This window comes from Sinohyriopsis cumingii, unplaced genomic scaffold (assembly GCF_028554795.1).
Source record: "Sinohyriopsis cumingii isolate HCF-2022 unplaced genomic scaffold, ASM2855479v2 utg003553l, whole genome shotgun sequence".
Classification (NCBI taxonomy): domain Eukaryota; kingdom Metazoa; phylum Mollusca; class Bivalvia; order Unionida; family Unionidae; genus Sinohyriopsis; species Sinohyriopsis cumingii.
In genome coordinates this window covers 74024-90520 of record NW_028316528.1, presented here as the reverse complement: position 1 = coordinate 90520, position 16497 = coordinate 74024, and the positions used below count along the sequence as shown (strand labels likewise).

The following is a 16497-nucleotide window of genomic DNA, read 5'->3' as shown; positions in this document are numbered from 1 at the left end:
TTGTACATGATCTAAGCACACTGGTAACTAAAATGACTGCTCCCTTGTGCTAAAAAATCAGCCTGAATTAGTCTAAAATACATTATCCATAGCAGCTATTAAAATAGGGAAAATCAATTTTGTCAGACTAGACAATACCAGCTTCTAAAAGTGCAATGAATGAATTATCAAATATATAAAATGTAAAAAACGTTATCAGCTCTTTTTTATACAATTTACCTCTGAAGTTCAGGAAGTGAAAATGACCAAGTGGAGCTAGCACTTTTCTGAAAGGTGCACATCCGGAGTAAGGCCAAGCTGTATACTCTATAACCCATATTACACCCATCAATCATACACCAAAATAAAGGGAATTAAAGGTTCTTTGAATTATACCTAAGATATACAAGGTCACCAGTGAGGAAAGCTGGGGAAATTCTTTTTCTTTAAAATTCTAACCCTATGCAAAATATTAAGCTGTAGAGCGCCACCTTAAAGCAAATATAAAAATGTATGCAATTAATTATTTTAGTTTCATATAATTATGTATGAAGTTCTGAATAAAATGGTACATTCATATTGATGTTAAGCATGAAAATAAGCTAATTATGCTCATTTTGCTTTTGCTTACATAATTTGCCATGAGGCATGTTTGTGTGAGTAGTGACCTTAATTATGGGGAAATAAGAAGTCTTAGAATGTAGGAATAGAGTCAACTTAAATTTAAAACTGTTGCAATAAGTAAAAGAAATTTATAGTGAAAATGTTTCTTTTCATTTATTTGCAATGAAATAAAAAAATAAATGCCGAGAAAGCTAATTCGCTTCTTCCATATTAAACAATAGGCAAATATTTTACACTTTGACCTTTGACCTTTATGAACCTGATCTGTTCCATCCCTTTTTAAACTGTAAAATTCATTGTTGATATCTCAGGAATAATTATGGATAGTTTCATGTTCCTGACATGCAGCATAACATTGGTTGCTATGATTACAAAATGTAATTTGCATTTTTAAAATAGCTCTCTTTTTATCAGGGGGGGCGGCTGGACTTGTTAGAGACTCTGACACTCATAAATACTGTTCTGTGAGGGGAAATGCAGGAGAATTATTCAAAAGGACTGTTTTGATGCTTGCAACTTAAATGTTTCAGCCATACAATCAAAATTAAATCATACAATAATAATACCTAATTTATGTTCTCTTTATGGGGGCGCTCACCAGTTATTATGTACTTTTGAGAAAGTGATGTATGTAAGGTGAAGTTGCTTGCATTTAAAACATGCACAATGGAGAGAATGTTGGTGTGGATGATATTTCTTTGGATATTGTACTTTTGGAAATTGTACATGATTTAAGCACACTGCTAACTAAAATGACTGCTCCCTTGTGCTAAAAAATCAGCCTGAATTAGTCTAAAATATACTATACATAGCCGCTATAAAAATAGGGAAAATGAATTTGCCAGACTAGACAATACCAGCTTCTGAAAGTGTAATGAATGAATTACCAAATATATAAAATGTAAAAAAAGTTATCAGCTCTTTCTTATAAAATTTACCTCTGAAGTTCAGTCAGTGAAAATGACCAAGTGGAGCTAGCACTTTTTTGAAAGGTGCACATCTGGAGTAAGGCCAAGCTGTATACTCTATAACCCACATTACACCCATCAATCATACACCAAAATAAAGGGAATCAAAGGTTCTTTGAATTATACCTAAGATATACAAGGTCTTTCTTAAAAAGCCAGTATAACCAGTGAGAAAGTCAGGGAAATTCTTTTTCTTTAAAATTCTAACCCTATGCAAAATACGAAACTGTAGAGCGCCACCATTATCATATATGGCAATACAAAACCAATACATGTATTACCATATACGGCAATAAAACCAGTATTACCATATATGGCAATACAAGTCAATATTATCATATATAGTAATAAAAGCCAACATACATATAATAAAAATTAGATGTACCTCATTACAACTGTAGATATAAAGAATTCAGGAGAATTAATGACAAGATTTTTCAATACCTTCAATGTGACAGCCATAATGAAATTCTATTTTCATACAGGACTAATGTGCCTATCATCAAAAGTCTTTTAGTTTCAACATTGTTGCTGTGGTGGGCATACTAAATTACAGACTGGTCCCATATTCATTTAGGGCCAACCAGACATCATAAGAAGTCTCTTAACGAAAAGTCCATGTTGATACCACCATCCATTGAGGTGGAGTATCAACAAGATTTTCAAGATGGCAACTGTGGTGGCCATGATACTGAATATTTAAGCAGAACCATTTTTCTTTAGGTCCAGCAGACATCATATGACATATTCTTTCAAACATCCCATGTGAATATGACTTTCCATTCAAGAGAAGTTGCAATTAATGAATTCTTCAAGATGGCAGCCATCATGGCCATATTAGGCACCATTTTCATTTAGGACCAAGCAGACATAAAGCAAAGTTTCATAATGAAAACATGCTGTTGATATGACTATCTATTTGTATGGTGTAGTGAGAACACAATTTTTAAGATGGCTGATGTGGAACCCACATCTGATATCTAAGCAGTCCTGTTTTCATTTAAGATAAACTAGACCTTGGGATGAATGTGTAAAGATTAATGGCAATCATCCAAGTAGTTTAGCAATAACACACATGTGCTAACAGACAGACAGATGGTGAATGACAACAGGCCATTCCAAAAGCCCTTCTGGTATTGCCATTAGAGTTAAAAATGATTAAATTATGTCTGCTTTGTTCTAAAATTACAAAAATGTATTTTCAGGCATAACAACAAGGTATAAGACCATGTATCCTTCAAAATGTCTTGGTTTTTGTCCTGTAGCAAGTCACTAGTATGGAATATTTTAAATCACTTAAAATTATGCAACAAGAAGAAGCTGCCTAGAAATAAATACATGCTAACCATTATGCTTCTGGAGTAATCATTACACTGTTTTTCACTAAATTATGCCTTACATGTAAATGTATATGGATTATGCATTTTTGGTATATCCCCCTCCCCAAAAAATAAATAATTTGTTTTCTCATTTCTATTAACATCCCATTAATGCCACAGACCATATTCCAGAAAAGACAACTTCTTCGTAAATATGACATAACAGTACACTTGTCCGTAGACTTGCATGTACTTTCCTAACAGTATTAATATGTTCTATTTATATCAGCAGTCCTATTTCCAAGAAACATACCGGTTTCTACTTTCAAACTTTTGATCTCGGATTCTATTTATAGCAGCTGTATGGCTTAGTTAGGAGAGAACAGACTAGTTTCCTAATTTTTTAATCTTTTCTCTCAGATTCTTTTTTCTGATTCATATTGGTACAGAACCAGTCTGTAGGTATTTGGCACTAAAAGTCAAGTCATATTTATTCTAATCAATGTGTATGTTAGAGCAAATATGTTTTTAAAATAATTTCACAGATGGATTAGCAAAAGAACAAAACAATTTAAAGATGAATACATGAAGTACATAATACAGCGTTCCATTCTAGGGCAGCTTCATGCCCATTGCAGGCTGTGTGGAAAGGATTTTAATATTGGTCATGGTATTAAATTTGATGTGGAACAACACTTGAAAACAAAGAAACCTTGAATTAACTTGTCTTACTAACTCCAATGCTAAGGTAACTTCTTTGTTTCAGCAGAACTCAACTGTGGACATGAATGTTATAAATGCAGAGGTGTTATTTAATGAGTTCTTAATAGAACATGGACTACCCTTAGAGGTAGAAGACTGTTGGTCTTTTGTTCAAATGGATGTTTCCTGATTCCAAAATTGCAGAAAATATGCATGTACAAGAGCGAAACCACCTAATAATTGTTCTTTGCTTAGCTGAAAATACTTTACTTAAAATTGCAGAAGCCATAACAATTGGGCCATTTAGTACTGTCACAGATGGGAGTAGTGATTATGATCATTGATGACAAAAAGTTGTATTCGGTTTGTGTAAGAGATTTTGACAATGAAAAGGGCAAAGTCAGAGTGTTCTTTTTTCATTACCAGATTTAACAGTAGATTCCACTAGAGAAAACATTTTTAATTTGCTTGATAATGCTCTGAATTAACATGATATAAGATGGCAGAACTGTATCAGGTTTTCAGCTGATAATGCAACAGTGATGACTGGAATTCATAAAGGAGTTGCATTCTATATTTGGAATGTCTCCATCAGTGTACATAACAGTTTGTCCCTGTCATTTGATGGACCTTGCTGCAGGACAGGCTGCCAATAAATATGAACGAGAACTCCTGAAGTATCAAGTTGGCATTCTACCTGACAATTTACTTCATGCAGACAGAGTTGATGTGCAATGGCACCTTATTTTCCAGCTAAAAGACACAATAACTGGATGATACAAATTTCCTCCTCTTTGTCAGGTTATGAAAGAAATATTGGTTCTTTACCATTCTAATGCTGACTGTGAGAGATTGTTCAGTATTGTTAACAAAAATAAAACTGAATTCATATCCAGGCTCAATAACCCAATACTTAGTGCTCTAATGGTGTGCAAAACATTAATAGTCTCAGCTGGTACAAAGTGTTTTGAAATGCAACATGAGAGTCTGTTGCTTTTTAAAGCTACAATTGCTATATACGAAAACTTGAAGCAGTAATTGAAATTAACAGACCAGAGGGTTAATAAATCATTTTATACATATACCCACTGAATTCTTATTATGTTATATGTGGATTACCCTTTTTCTGCTCAGATTACTCATTTTGTCTACTTGGATTACATTTTCCTCACCATGGGTTGGGATGTATGGAAATATGTTCCCTCTGTTCATAGGAACCATGAATGTGTCTCACAGTATATATGAGGTGATTTCACAAAAAGGCACGCATCTACCAATGTGGTTCATAGTGATGATGTGCATTCTGTTGATTTATCTACCAAGGTGGTTTATAAAGATGATGTGTATTCTGTTGATTTACCTACCAAGGTTGTTCATAAAGATGATGTGGCTTTTACTGGTTGTATTCTGTTGATTTACCTACCAAGGTTGTTCATAAAGATGATGTGGCTTTTATTGGTTACCTACCAAGGTGGTTTATAAAGATGATGTGTATTCTGTTGATTTACCTATCAAGGTGGTTCATAGTGATGTTGTGTATTCTGTTGATTTACCTATCAAGGTGGTTCATAAAGATGATGTGTATTCTGTTGATTTACCTATCAAGGTGGTTCATAAAGATGATGTGTATTCTGTTGATTTACCTACCAAGGTGGTTCATAAAGATGATGTGTATTCTGTTGATTTACCTACCAAGGTGGTTCATAGTGATGATGTGTATTCTGTTGATTTTCTTACCTACCAAAAAATGAATTACCTATCAAGGTAGTTCATAAAGATGATGTGTATTCTGTTGATTTACCTACCAAGGTGGTTCATAAAGATGATGTGTATTCTGTTGATTTACCTACCAAGGTGGTTCATAAAGATGATGTGTATTCTGTTGATTTACCTACCAAGGTGGTTCATAGTGATGATGTGTATTCTGTTGATTTTCTTACCTACCAAAAAATGAATTACCTATCAAGGTAGTTCATAAAGATGATGTGTATTCTGTTGATTTACCTACCAAGGTGGTTCATAAAGATGATGTGTATTCTGTTGATTTACCTACCAAGGTGGTTCATAGTGATGATGTGTATTCTGTTGATTTCCTTACCTACCAAAAAATGAATTACCTATGAAGGTGGTTCATAAAAATGATGTGGATTATATTGGTTACCTACCAAGGTGGTTCATAAAGATGATGTGTACCTCATCTATATCTACATCATCCATTCCCATATGAACAACCTGAAAAGAAAATAGCAGCTTAAGAATAGAGCTTTACAAACCCCACCAAAATACAACAAAATATTATTCAAATATAATCGATGAGAAACAAACTAACACGATTTGTTAAAACCTTTTCATCCGAACTTAGATTCTGATATAGTCATGTGAATTTATAAGAATAAAAATGAGATAAACTTTTACTGATTAAGATTTATAAGACAAGTTTTGTGTGGATAATGATTAGGTTATCCAGATTTATTTAATGCCAAAAGTTATTATCCCCATGTTTTTCTAAAATAAAGCACTGCATATTATGTGATATACTGTCTGTCCATCTTTTGCTATGCCTTCTCATCCCATCATTGAACAGAATTGTCTTGCATACCAAACCTGGTAAATGATTCAACCAATAATGACTGAATGACGGAATGGAGGTAGCCAGAGAATGGGGTCAAACGTATACAAATGTAAATTTTAATGACATATCAGTCTATAAGAATATTTTCTATTTATAATTTATGAGTGCAAACAAAATGGCACATTAGGGCTATTTATAATTTTTTTGTGCAAACAAATGGCACATTAGGTTTTTTTATAATTTAAGTGTGCAAACACAATGGCACACTAGGGCTAATTATAATTTATGTGTGCAAACAAAATGGCACATTAAGGCTATTTATAATTTTTGTGTGAAAACAATATGGCACATCAGTGCTATTTATAATTTGTGTGCAAACAAAATGGCACATTAGGGCTTTTTATAATTTATGTGTGCAAACACAATGGCACACTAGGGCTAATTAGAATTTATGTGTGCAAACAAAATGGCACATTAGGGCTTACAGACTGCATGTCATTCTTATAAGTTTTATTAAACAACAAAAAGAATGATAGCACATTAGTGTCATCTGTTCTGTAGAATGAGTAGCAAAAAACACACAAAATAGTTGAGACCTGGAATCAACTCACATCTCTGCTGCATCAAAAAATCATAACTGAACATATCATAAATCATTGAACAAAGGTGACTCATTGAGTTGACTGAGTTGACACTTTTTATATTTGTCTCAAGCCTGTTGCTTCTGAGAAAGCTGAATCCAGATGTGATATATATATATATGCTGTCAATGAGTCAATTTTAACTGTGCAAAGACAAGTTGGGAAATTGAAATAAAATTCCATAACTGCTGTGACTTATGATGAAATATGTCAGATAAAAGACAGCTTGGAAAACTGACATGAAACGAGCAGAAATATATATATATATATATATATATATATATATATATATATATATATATATTAATAGCGTTACAGAGTCCCAGTCTATTTCTGTGATTCACCAACATTAACCCATGAGTAAGTCACTTTGAAAGAATAGAAAGGAAAATGTAAAAGCATGTATCATTTTATTTCAAACCTCAGTTTCATAAGATCACATTAACCAGAAACTGTTTTTCAGTAACTGTCAAAATCAATTTAATACTACACTCTACCATAAGCAGACAAGTTTTTGTCAAATGAGTTAGTTTCTTAATTAATTTTGTTTCCTGTTCTTTGACTTAACAAATGCATGTATGGCATTAATGTTATCAAAGTCTTCAAGTATAGGATGATGTACCATTATTCTGATTAATTTATTTGATTTCATTGTATGTGATTGCGTTGCACTGCAGTCATCATTTTTCACTCTAATGTCAAGCATTTTCTCAACTGCATATAGGATTGTACATCTTTCTTGCACAGCATGGCAAATCTCAAGAACAATTAAATGATCAGGGTTAAATTGGTGATGGCTAAAGTCTTGTAGCCGCAAGTTAGAACTTTCATTACAAGTGAAAGGATTTTGCTTTCCAGCTGAGTTACATCATTAAAATTTCTTTTACTGTACCATTTGATTCCATTTTTTTAACCAGGAGAACTGTTTCTCACAAACAGGTCTCTAAATTCTCATGTTTGTAGTTCTTCTGCCATTTTTATCAGTGTCCTTCACCATACTCGAGATGGAGTCAACATTAAATATACATTCTGAGTTTGAGTTCTCTTTGTTGTCTTTACTCTTGCTCTCACTTTAATCTTCAGTTCTGCCTTTCATTATCATTAGTATCATTTTCATTGCAAGTATGTTTCCTAAATAATGAAAACCAAATTTGCTGACTACTTTTTATGAGTCAAAGAATTTTTCTGCATTCTATTAAAAAGTGTCAGTTGATGTTGCAATTATTATTATTATTATTATTATTATTGTTATTATTATTATTATTATTATTATTAATGATTTGATGGTATAATCCAATGCAAACTCTGAGAAAGCTTTCAGTACTTTCATGATTTATATAGGCGTAATTTAAACACTTTTAAAAACAAAGGGTATTGTTTATGTGCATACATACACATTCAAAAGAACACCCATTTCCCTGAAGTCATCAAAAAACAGAAGGATTAACTGTTAGTTAGTCACATTAGCTTTCTCCCTGTTTACCTAATGTATTCTGCAGATGTCATGACTGACAATATAAAAAGGAAAGCATTGTATGGAAAAATGAGGTGCATCACATAGATGCATTACATTGAGAAAACGTGCATTATCTGAGAATTTCAAATGTATTTTGATGATTCAGCAGCTTGGGTTTCTGAGTCCTGACAATGATACACGTCCTCATTATCCTCTTGGCTTGTTTTCAACCAGATGACCCCATGTTGGAAAGTTCATGCATGACTTAAATTGTTTTTTCTGCACTTTAGAGGAAATAATTTCTGCCTGTATTACTGCTATTCTGTATCATACATACTACTATATTACTGCTGTACATATGCCTATATCACCACTGTACATGACTGTATCACTGCTGTACATATGCATATATCACCATTGTACATATGACTGTATCACTGCTGTACATATGCCTATATCACCACTGTACATGACTGTATCACTGCTGTACATATGCCTATATCACCACTGTACATATGACTGTATCACTGCTGTACATATGACTATATCACCACTGTATATGACTGTATCACTGCTGTACATATGCCTATATCACCACTGTACATATGACTGTATCACTGCTGTACATATGACTATCACAGCTGTACATATGTCTATCACTGTTGTACATATGCCTATATCACCACTGTACATATGACTGTATCACTGCTGTACATATGACTATCACAGCTGTACATATGTCTATCACTGTTGTACATATGCCTATATCACCACTGTACATATGAATGTATCACTGCCATACATATGCTCAAAATTATATCGCAGAAGAACATCATCAGTATATAGAAAACTCAAATTTATTTAACATAAAGAAAACTCATTTAGTATTTCTAAAGGTTTTCATATGAAAACCATACTTTTTGGTTTAGGAAGAGATTTTGTCTCAGAAGCTAAACAAATCAAGTTGGGAAAAAATCATGATATCTTAATAAAGTTTTTGGGTTGAAAGAAAAAATATTACATTCAGCTTCATTATTCATTACAAATCAGTTGCCACTGTGGATATGCATACTATCAGTCTGTGAATATACTGTCTTGCATTCTACATAACTCATTTCTCTTGAAGTGCAAATAATCTGGGACAAAATACATAATCTTTATAATGCCATACATTATTCTAAACATTGCCAATGATGTACACATCCATTGTGAATCACACTGCTATCACGTGTTCAGTAGCTGATTGGCTGGGTGGGAATTTGATTTGCCTCATTCAAATAGTTCATAATGATTTTTATGAGGACTTACTGATTGGAAAAAATAAAATTACTGAAATGGAGCTTTTTTATGGTATCTTTATTTCAATTCACAAGAAAATAATAATGATAATATTTTGGAAAAAAATATGTTTATTAGACTCGGTGTTGGTCAGTGACATAAATGAGAGAAGTGTACTCTGAAGAACTAGGAGTTTATGTGGGAGCAACTAATCACCCCAAGATTTTAAAACACCCTAAGACAACTCAGATTATGTTTTACAGTTGAAAAAAATTCCTTCCTCAGTTGAACAGAGAGCATTTAATTTAATCTTAAATACCCAAAAATTGAAAATTAAAAATCCAAGAAATGCTTCTAAGCTGACTGCCAAGTCCTGCACAGTGACAAAAAAGTACTGTTCATGCATCTGATTCTAAGTAATGAATAAGTACGTTATGTTACATTATGGATTAATGAATACCATAGTGCTGCAAAGTAACTGAATACTTATTTTTTCATTAATCCATCTATATCCAAGTCACACCATGAGGAAGCAATCTTTCCTTGGCCCTTTTTATCTATGTACATTGTTGTGAGGTTTTCTTCTACTTTTCCTCCTTTTCTTTTTCACACACACACACACACACACACACACACACACACACACACACATATATATATATATATATATATATATATATATATATATATATATATATATATATATATTTATATATATATATATATATATATATATATATATATATATATATATATATATATATATATATATATATATATATATCACACACACATATAAATATAAATATAAATATATATATATATATATATATATATATATATATATATATATATATATAAGAGCAGAAGATTTCTTTCCTTGGCAATAACTAACAAGGGAAAAAACTACTGATTTTACTTGAAAATTTTATTATGTAGAATTTTACTAATTCTGTCACATAAAACTGATCATTGGCTTTTCTGTTTGATTTTATTTAATTTAATACATGTATCCTGGATAGCTGAGGGTGTTTTGGGACAGTCTTGGGGTATTATGGCAGACATAGTTTATGGTAATACGTCACTACTGGGGGCGGGACGATACAGACACTTTAAACGAAGTGTATATGGTAAGAGTAATCATCATAGCCTTGATTAATTATGAATTAAGCGATTGGTGAAAATCGATAATTCAGTGCCTGATCTGGTATCTGAATTTTCAGAAGTTTTTGTACAGGGAAGTTTACAAAGCAAAATTGCACGCATCAAACCGACTGAAACTGGCATAACTTTCTAGTTGTTCAGTTAAGCACTTTCTTGAATATTTAATCTTGTAAACTGGAAAATTCCCTGATTACGAGGCAAATCTGACCGTGATAATGGGTGAATATCAATAAAGAGCACACATAGTAACCAACTGTTGTAGCAGAGAGTCTCTGGCCGGCTACTTGCACCTGGTCTACATACTCTATTATGCTGATTAATTATGAGAAAAAAAGCAAACGACCTATCGAGCTAATCTACAATAACCTGTCACGTACATTCTCTTTCTGGTGACTTCCAAAACCACTGCAGAAGCAGATGAAAATACTAATGAAAGTAAATGTTCTGAAACTATAATTGTCGTCCGCCATGTTTGGATCATGTGATAACGTTAACACTATTCCTATAACTTAAGTCGAAGGATTGTTGTTTGGTTTTGATGTAACAGAGTTCCGGAAATATACGAAGATACTGTGCATTCAAATATTTTCGTGCAGTTCAGTTAGGACATAACGATTTTGTATTTTCCTCATAAAAAAACAGCAACTATCCCCTCCTAATAGCAGACACAAACTAAAAAAACAAGCAAACAACCTCAAATTAATACATTTTTTAAGAGATACATTTAAATGAAAAATCAAAAAGAGAGTAACGGAATACTTTAAATAAATAAATAAATAAATAAATACATAAATATAAAGCATAAAACCAAATGGTGAGTTTTGACTTTCTACAACCATGTATTAAAATATTTGTCATCAGTGAATCAAAGGAAATAAATGTAACAACTTGTTGAATAAATGTAAATAGTTATATCTTCGAAAAATCATCATAGACCTAATTAATATTGATTGAAACCTAATTACCTACATCTAATATATTGTATCATATATCTTTTTAAACATTTTTTTTCTGAATAAACTCATTTTGTATCTTTTTAAATACATTTTGTATCCTTTTAAATACATTTTTCATTTTTAAATACATTTTTATCTTTATAAATACACGATGATATATATTTTATTTTACAGAACACTATATTTTGAATATTAGACAAAAATAAAATCCTCAAAATATTTTTCTTCACAGAGTGTTTCATTTTCGTTTTGTTGTATCTACAAGTTGCATGTCAGTCTAATATATTTTGTCGAGCCGTCTGTATCTTGCTTATATTTGGAAAATATATAAGTCATGAAGGAAACAACAAAAAGGAAGAAAAGTTCATGTGAACCCACCATGCAATCGATCGGCTTTTCTATAATAATATCATTGTTGTAGCATTGTGTGCAGGGCCAACAGGGTGAGGTGGGGACAGGACCGAACAACACTCTTTAATTTTATAAAAGAAAAATTTTGTTTGATCAAGATCTAGGAGAGGCCCGAGTGTTTCTTACCCCAGGGCCTGTGATCGCTCCCTAAGGCTCAGATTGTGTGGCAGTATGGTGACAAAAATGACACTCGCGGGGAGAATCTGAAATTAACATTAAGTCCCTGTAATAGTTTTAAAATGGCCATTGGGGAACACTGGGAATTAAACAACCTATGACATTTTAAAAATAAGACACTATGGGGAAAAGGGGAGTTTAACATTACGTCCCCGTGCATTGTTTTAAAGTAACACTATGGGGAAAAGAAGAGTTTGAAATTATGACTCTATGTTTGAAAAGTTTATATCAATAAGGTATAACGGTACCAATTGCGCAAGTCCAGGTGGGCGGAGCTTAAGGTGTATGGAACATTGTATTCAGAATTAAAGAACAAAACTAGCTGTGATTGGTGCATTATGTAAGACTTGTACTTTCTGTTTGGCTTAAAAAAAGTTGAGCCTCTTGGCAACATGTGAGTTTGTGTTAATTTCTATCTAGATCATATTTTGTATTTTTTATGATTTTTTTAAAATATGGTACACATGACTGAAAATGTGCTTGTTGTGACTAGATAACTCTTACTCCTGTCTAGTTCCAGTAGAGTTATCTCTCTTAAATGCAATGGAGTACCTGGTTATGTCATTGTCAAATTGACAATCTAGCATTGTTCTATATGACAGCGTGTGACATGCATGCCAAAGTAGGACAGAAAGTATATTTATTTCACAAAACATTAGCATTGAGGTATATGGAAAAACAATTGGTACCGTGATACCATAAGCTAAAATTTAGTGTTAATATATAGCGGACTGACCAACACACCGTCGGACTGATCATCACCACACACTGACCACCACCACGCACACTAACCAACACGATTTCTGACTGACCAGCACCACAGATTGACAGAGCATCACCCACACCTACTAACCCACACGGCCTCTGACGGATTATCGCCCACACAACTGATCAACACCCACGCGTATAACCTGACACTCCTTATGATTGATCAACGCCTACATAAATTGACCAACACTAAACTTTCTAACAACACCGAGTCTGACTGACCAGTAACCATATTTACTGATCAGCATCCAAGGCCTACGGACCAGCACCCATACTTACTGACCAAAACACACATATTAACTGTCCACCACCTACTAACACATACATACATACATACATACATACATACATACATACATACGCACGGACGCACGCACGCACACACACACATACATCCATACATACATACATACATACATACATACATATTCGCTTCACAAATTAGTGTCCAAACCCGTTTGATACATATGTGGTCCACCACTCAAGTCGATCGAGAAGAAACCAAACGGGTCCCGGTTGACCTCCGCAAACAAAGTTCGAAACTCGTGCTACGAAGTATCGTCTGCACACCAGGAAAAAATTAGTTGTAGACTCAACTACGTATTTTCGATGCAAGCGCTTCTGTGACGTCATAACAAGGCAGATCGTTCGCAGATGGCGCTATGTGTGCAGCCTATCCCACGTTAGCCATCGCAAGATCAGATTCGGCAGTAGTTGGATCTTTCCGGATCAGCGCGATTCGGCAGAAATCGTAAGCCATGCACGAGGCGCTATGGTAACGCAGCCATCCGCCTTAGACTTGGCCGATGATGTAATTATTCAGTTTCACATTTAACCAGTTAAGAACTAAGCGCAACAAAAGATCACACTTTTATCATATATACATATATGCTGACAACTCCTTCGTTTTCTCTTTCACTTCTTTAGAACACTCTGAAGACCGATGTTTTTTTTCTTGATGGTGATATGATCGTAACATTTGGTTCTGGGACTTCTTTCTCCTCTCTCTGAGGTTTCTTTTCTTAGACGTTGTGGTCGTTCATTGGTCCAATGTCATTTGTAATGATATTTTCCTGACAGCTATAAATAGGCTCATTCACTTTGTCCAGAGAGGAGTAGTAATTTGCCTCTCCATAGGTCGTATTAAAGGTGGTGTTTTTTCTAATTCCTTTCTGTAAATCGTTGACTAAAAGTATGATCTTTTGTTGCGCTTAGAGCTTAAATGGTTAAATGTGAAACTGAATGATTACACCCTCGGCCAAGTCTAAGGCGGATGGCTGCGTAGCCATAGCGCCTCGTGTATTGCTTACGATTTCTGCCGAATCACGCTGATCCGGAAAGATCCTACTACAGGCGGATCTGATCTTGCGATGGCTAACGTGGGATAGGCTGCACGATATAGCGCCATCTGCGAACGACCTGCCTTGTTATGACGTCATAGAAGTGCTTGCATCGAAAATACGTAGTTGAGTCTACAACTAATTTATTTTCCTGGTGTGCAGACGATACTTCGTAACAAGAGTTTCGAATTTTGTTTGCGGAGATCAACCGGGACCCGTTTGGTTTCTTCTCGATCGACTTGAGTGGTGGACCACATATGTGTCGAACGGGTTTGGACACTAATTTGTGAAGCGAATCAACTATCGTAATAAACATATACGATAACTAAACCTGCCATCGATATGATAGCTGAGTTGCTGACCTACGTCCGAAAACTGCACAGGATCCATTGGAAACTCTTCACAATTACATTAGCGCCTGAGAACATGTCAAATTATTTATTTCAGCCTGGACAGGCCACAAGGGAAGACTTTACAACTGGCACTGAATAAACGTTTGCACCGCTGGTCAAATCGCACGCGAAACCGAGCAACCATTGACAAAGATGATATGAGCAGAAGCACAGCATGGTCCTCTGGTCAAGATAGCCAAACACGCCAAGGTGATCAAGAAAGTCATGAGAGATATATCGGAGACCATTCAACGCTTGAAATTTTCCATTAGGTGATAGTTTTCCATGAGGTTAGGTAGAAGGTAATAGTTTTCCATGAGGTCAGGCAGAAGGTAATAGTTTTCCATGAGGTCAGGTAGAAGGTAATAGTTTTCCATGAGGTCAGGTAGAGAACCATATAAATCATGTTTATCTAGAAATTATTCTTTCATGATATGAGCAAAATTAAGTGTTATTTTTGTGTCTAAAATTTAATTTGGGTTGGAATTTATTTACTAAATTTATTTAACTCAAGCGATTATTCCCTGGAAATAAAAAGTACTCAGATATAACAATCTTGGAAGTAGAAACTTGGATTTATAGTGAAAGTCAAATAAGGATATATTCTTGGATTGTATGATTCTGACTCAACAAAATACTGCTTTGACATCACAACAATACAGGCCATCAGAGGCATATCAACAGTTCCATCCTTGGATTTTTTTGGGAATACCACTAAGCTTTATTCAGAACTTAAATCATTAAGACTTATGTTAGAAGTTGTAGGATTATTTGCAATTTACTTCGCAATACCGAAAGTTCTTTTTACATTTACTTCGTAGTCTAGGTAAATAACTTGTTTGCTAAGTTGTACAAAACTTGCTGGTTTTCGCTATTTTCTATTACTTAGTTTAAGACCAGAGAGTCATAAAAGGTGTAAGAATACATTTGTTAGTCAACCAGAAAAGACGACTGGACGTAAATTAAGTTGTAAAAATCGCTTTGTCAATCCAACAGAAATCGAAGTTTGGACTTACAGTGGTCCCACACTATAAAGTCACTCAGTTTACCGCTGTTCAACTTATAACGTTATTCCATTAAATTGCTTTAATGTTGTTTTATTGAACACTTTATTCATCTAACTTAATTGTAGTTCTCGGCAAATGACAATCAATTATACGTTAATTGTACCTCACTAATTCTGTATTTTCATCGTAGTATTATGCCAGAGCCTTGTTGGAACGGACCACTGCATAAGGCACACCCCATTTATAACACTGGCTAGTGCGTGACGTCAATGAGCAGGTCTTTTATGTTCTACAAATTTGTAAGAATGAAACTTTGGAATTCTGAATTCTACTGCATGTATAAGTTCCAGAGTTTCTTATAAGGATTATATATTTGAATATAATGTATTAATGTTTGTTTTATTTAAGCCATGCATAATTATATAATTCCAATTTTCTTGAACCCTTAGCTTTTATATTTTTATTGAGTTATTAAAATTGATATGAAATTTATTTCTCAAATTAATCCTGTACTTACATGATGTGAATTTATTTTATTTCAAAGTCCTCTGACTTAAAGACCTTTTCACTGTTTTGTGTCATGTCAACAAACGGATAGTTTAGAAGAATTATGTTAATTTATTTTTGTTCATTTGTATTGTGTTTCCAGTAACATTAAACACCCTTATAATTTATTAGTCTTTGTTTTTGGTGAAATAATATTTATTTTCTTCTATTCATTTATTAAAGAACCAAAGAATTAC

General features: G+C 33.7%; 1 protein-coding gene across 2 annotated transcripts in view; it reads right to left on the bottom strand.

Annotated features, from left to right (window-relative positions):
* The window catches only part of LOC149769602 (uncharacterized), a 69324-nt gene extending 58127 nt beyond the window's left edge, over nucleotides 1-11197 (bottom strand). Inside the window, exons 1-2 of one of the 2 annotated variants that reach the window (XM_089949820.1) lie at nucleotides 11081-11197; nucleotides 5758-5824 (exon numbers count right to left, since the gene is read on the bottom strand). In XM_089949820.1, the coding sequence (XP_089805946.1) occupies nucleotides 5758-5824; nucleotides 11081-11173 (160 nt within the window). In that variant the 5' untranslated portion in view covers nucleotides 11174-11197. Of the gene's footprint in view, nucleotides 1-5150; nucleotides 5171-5757; nucleotides 5825-11080 lie in introns of those variants that run through there. The other variant, XM_089949821.1, reaches the window with a different exon arrangement.
* Between the last annotated feature and the right edge of the window lie 5300 nt (nucleotides 11198-16497).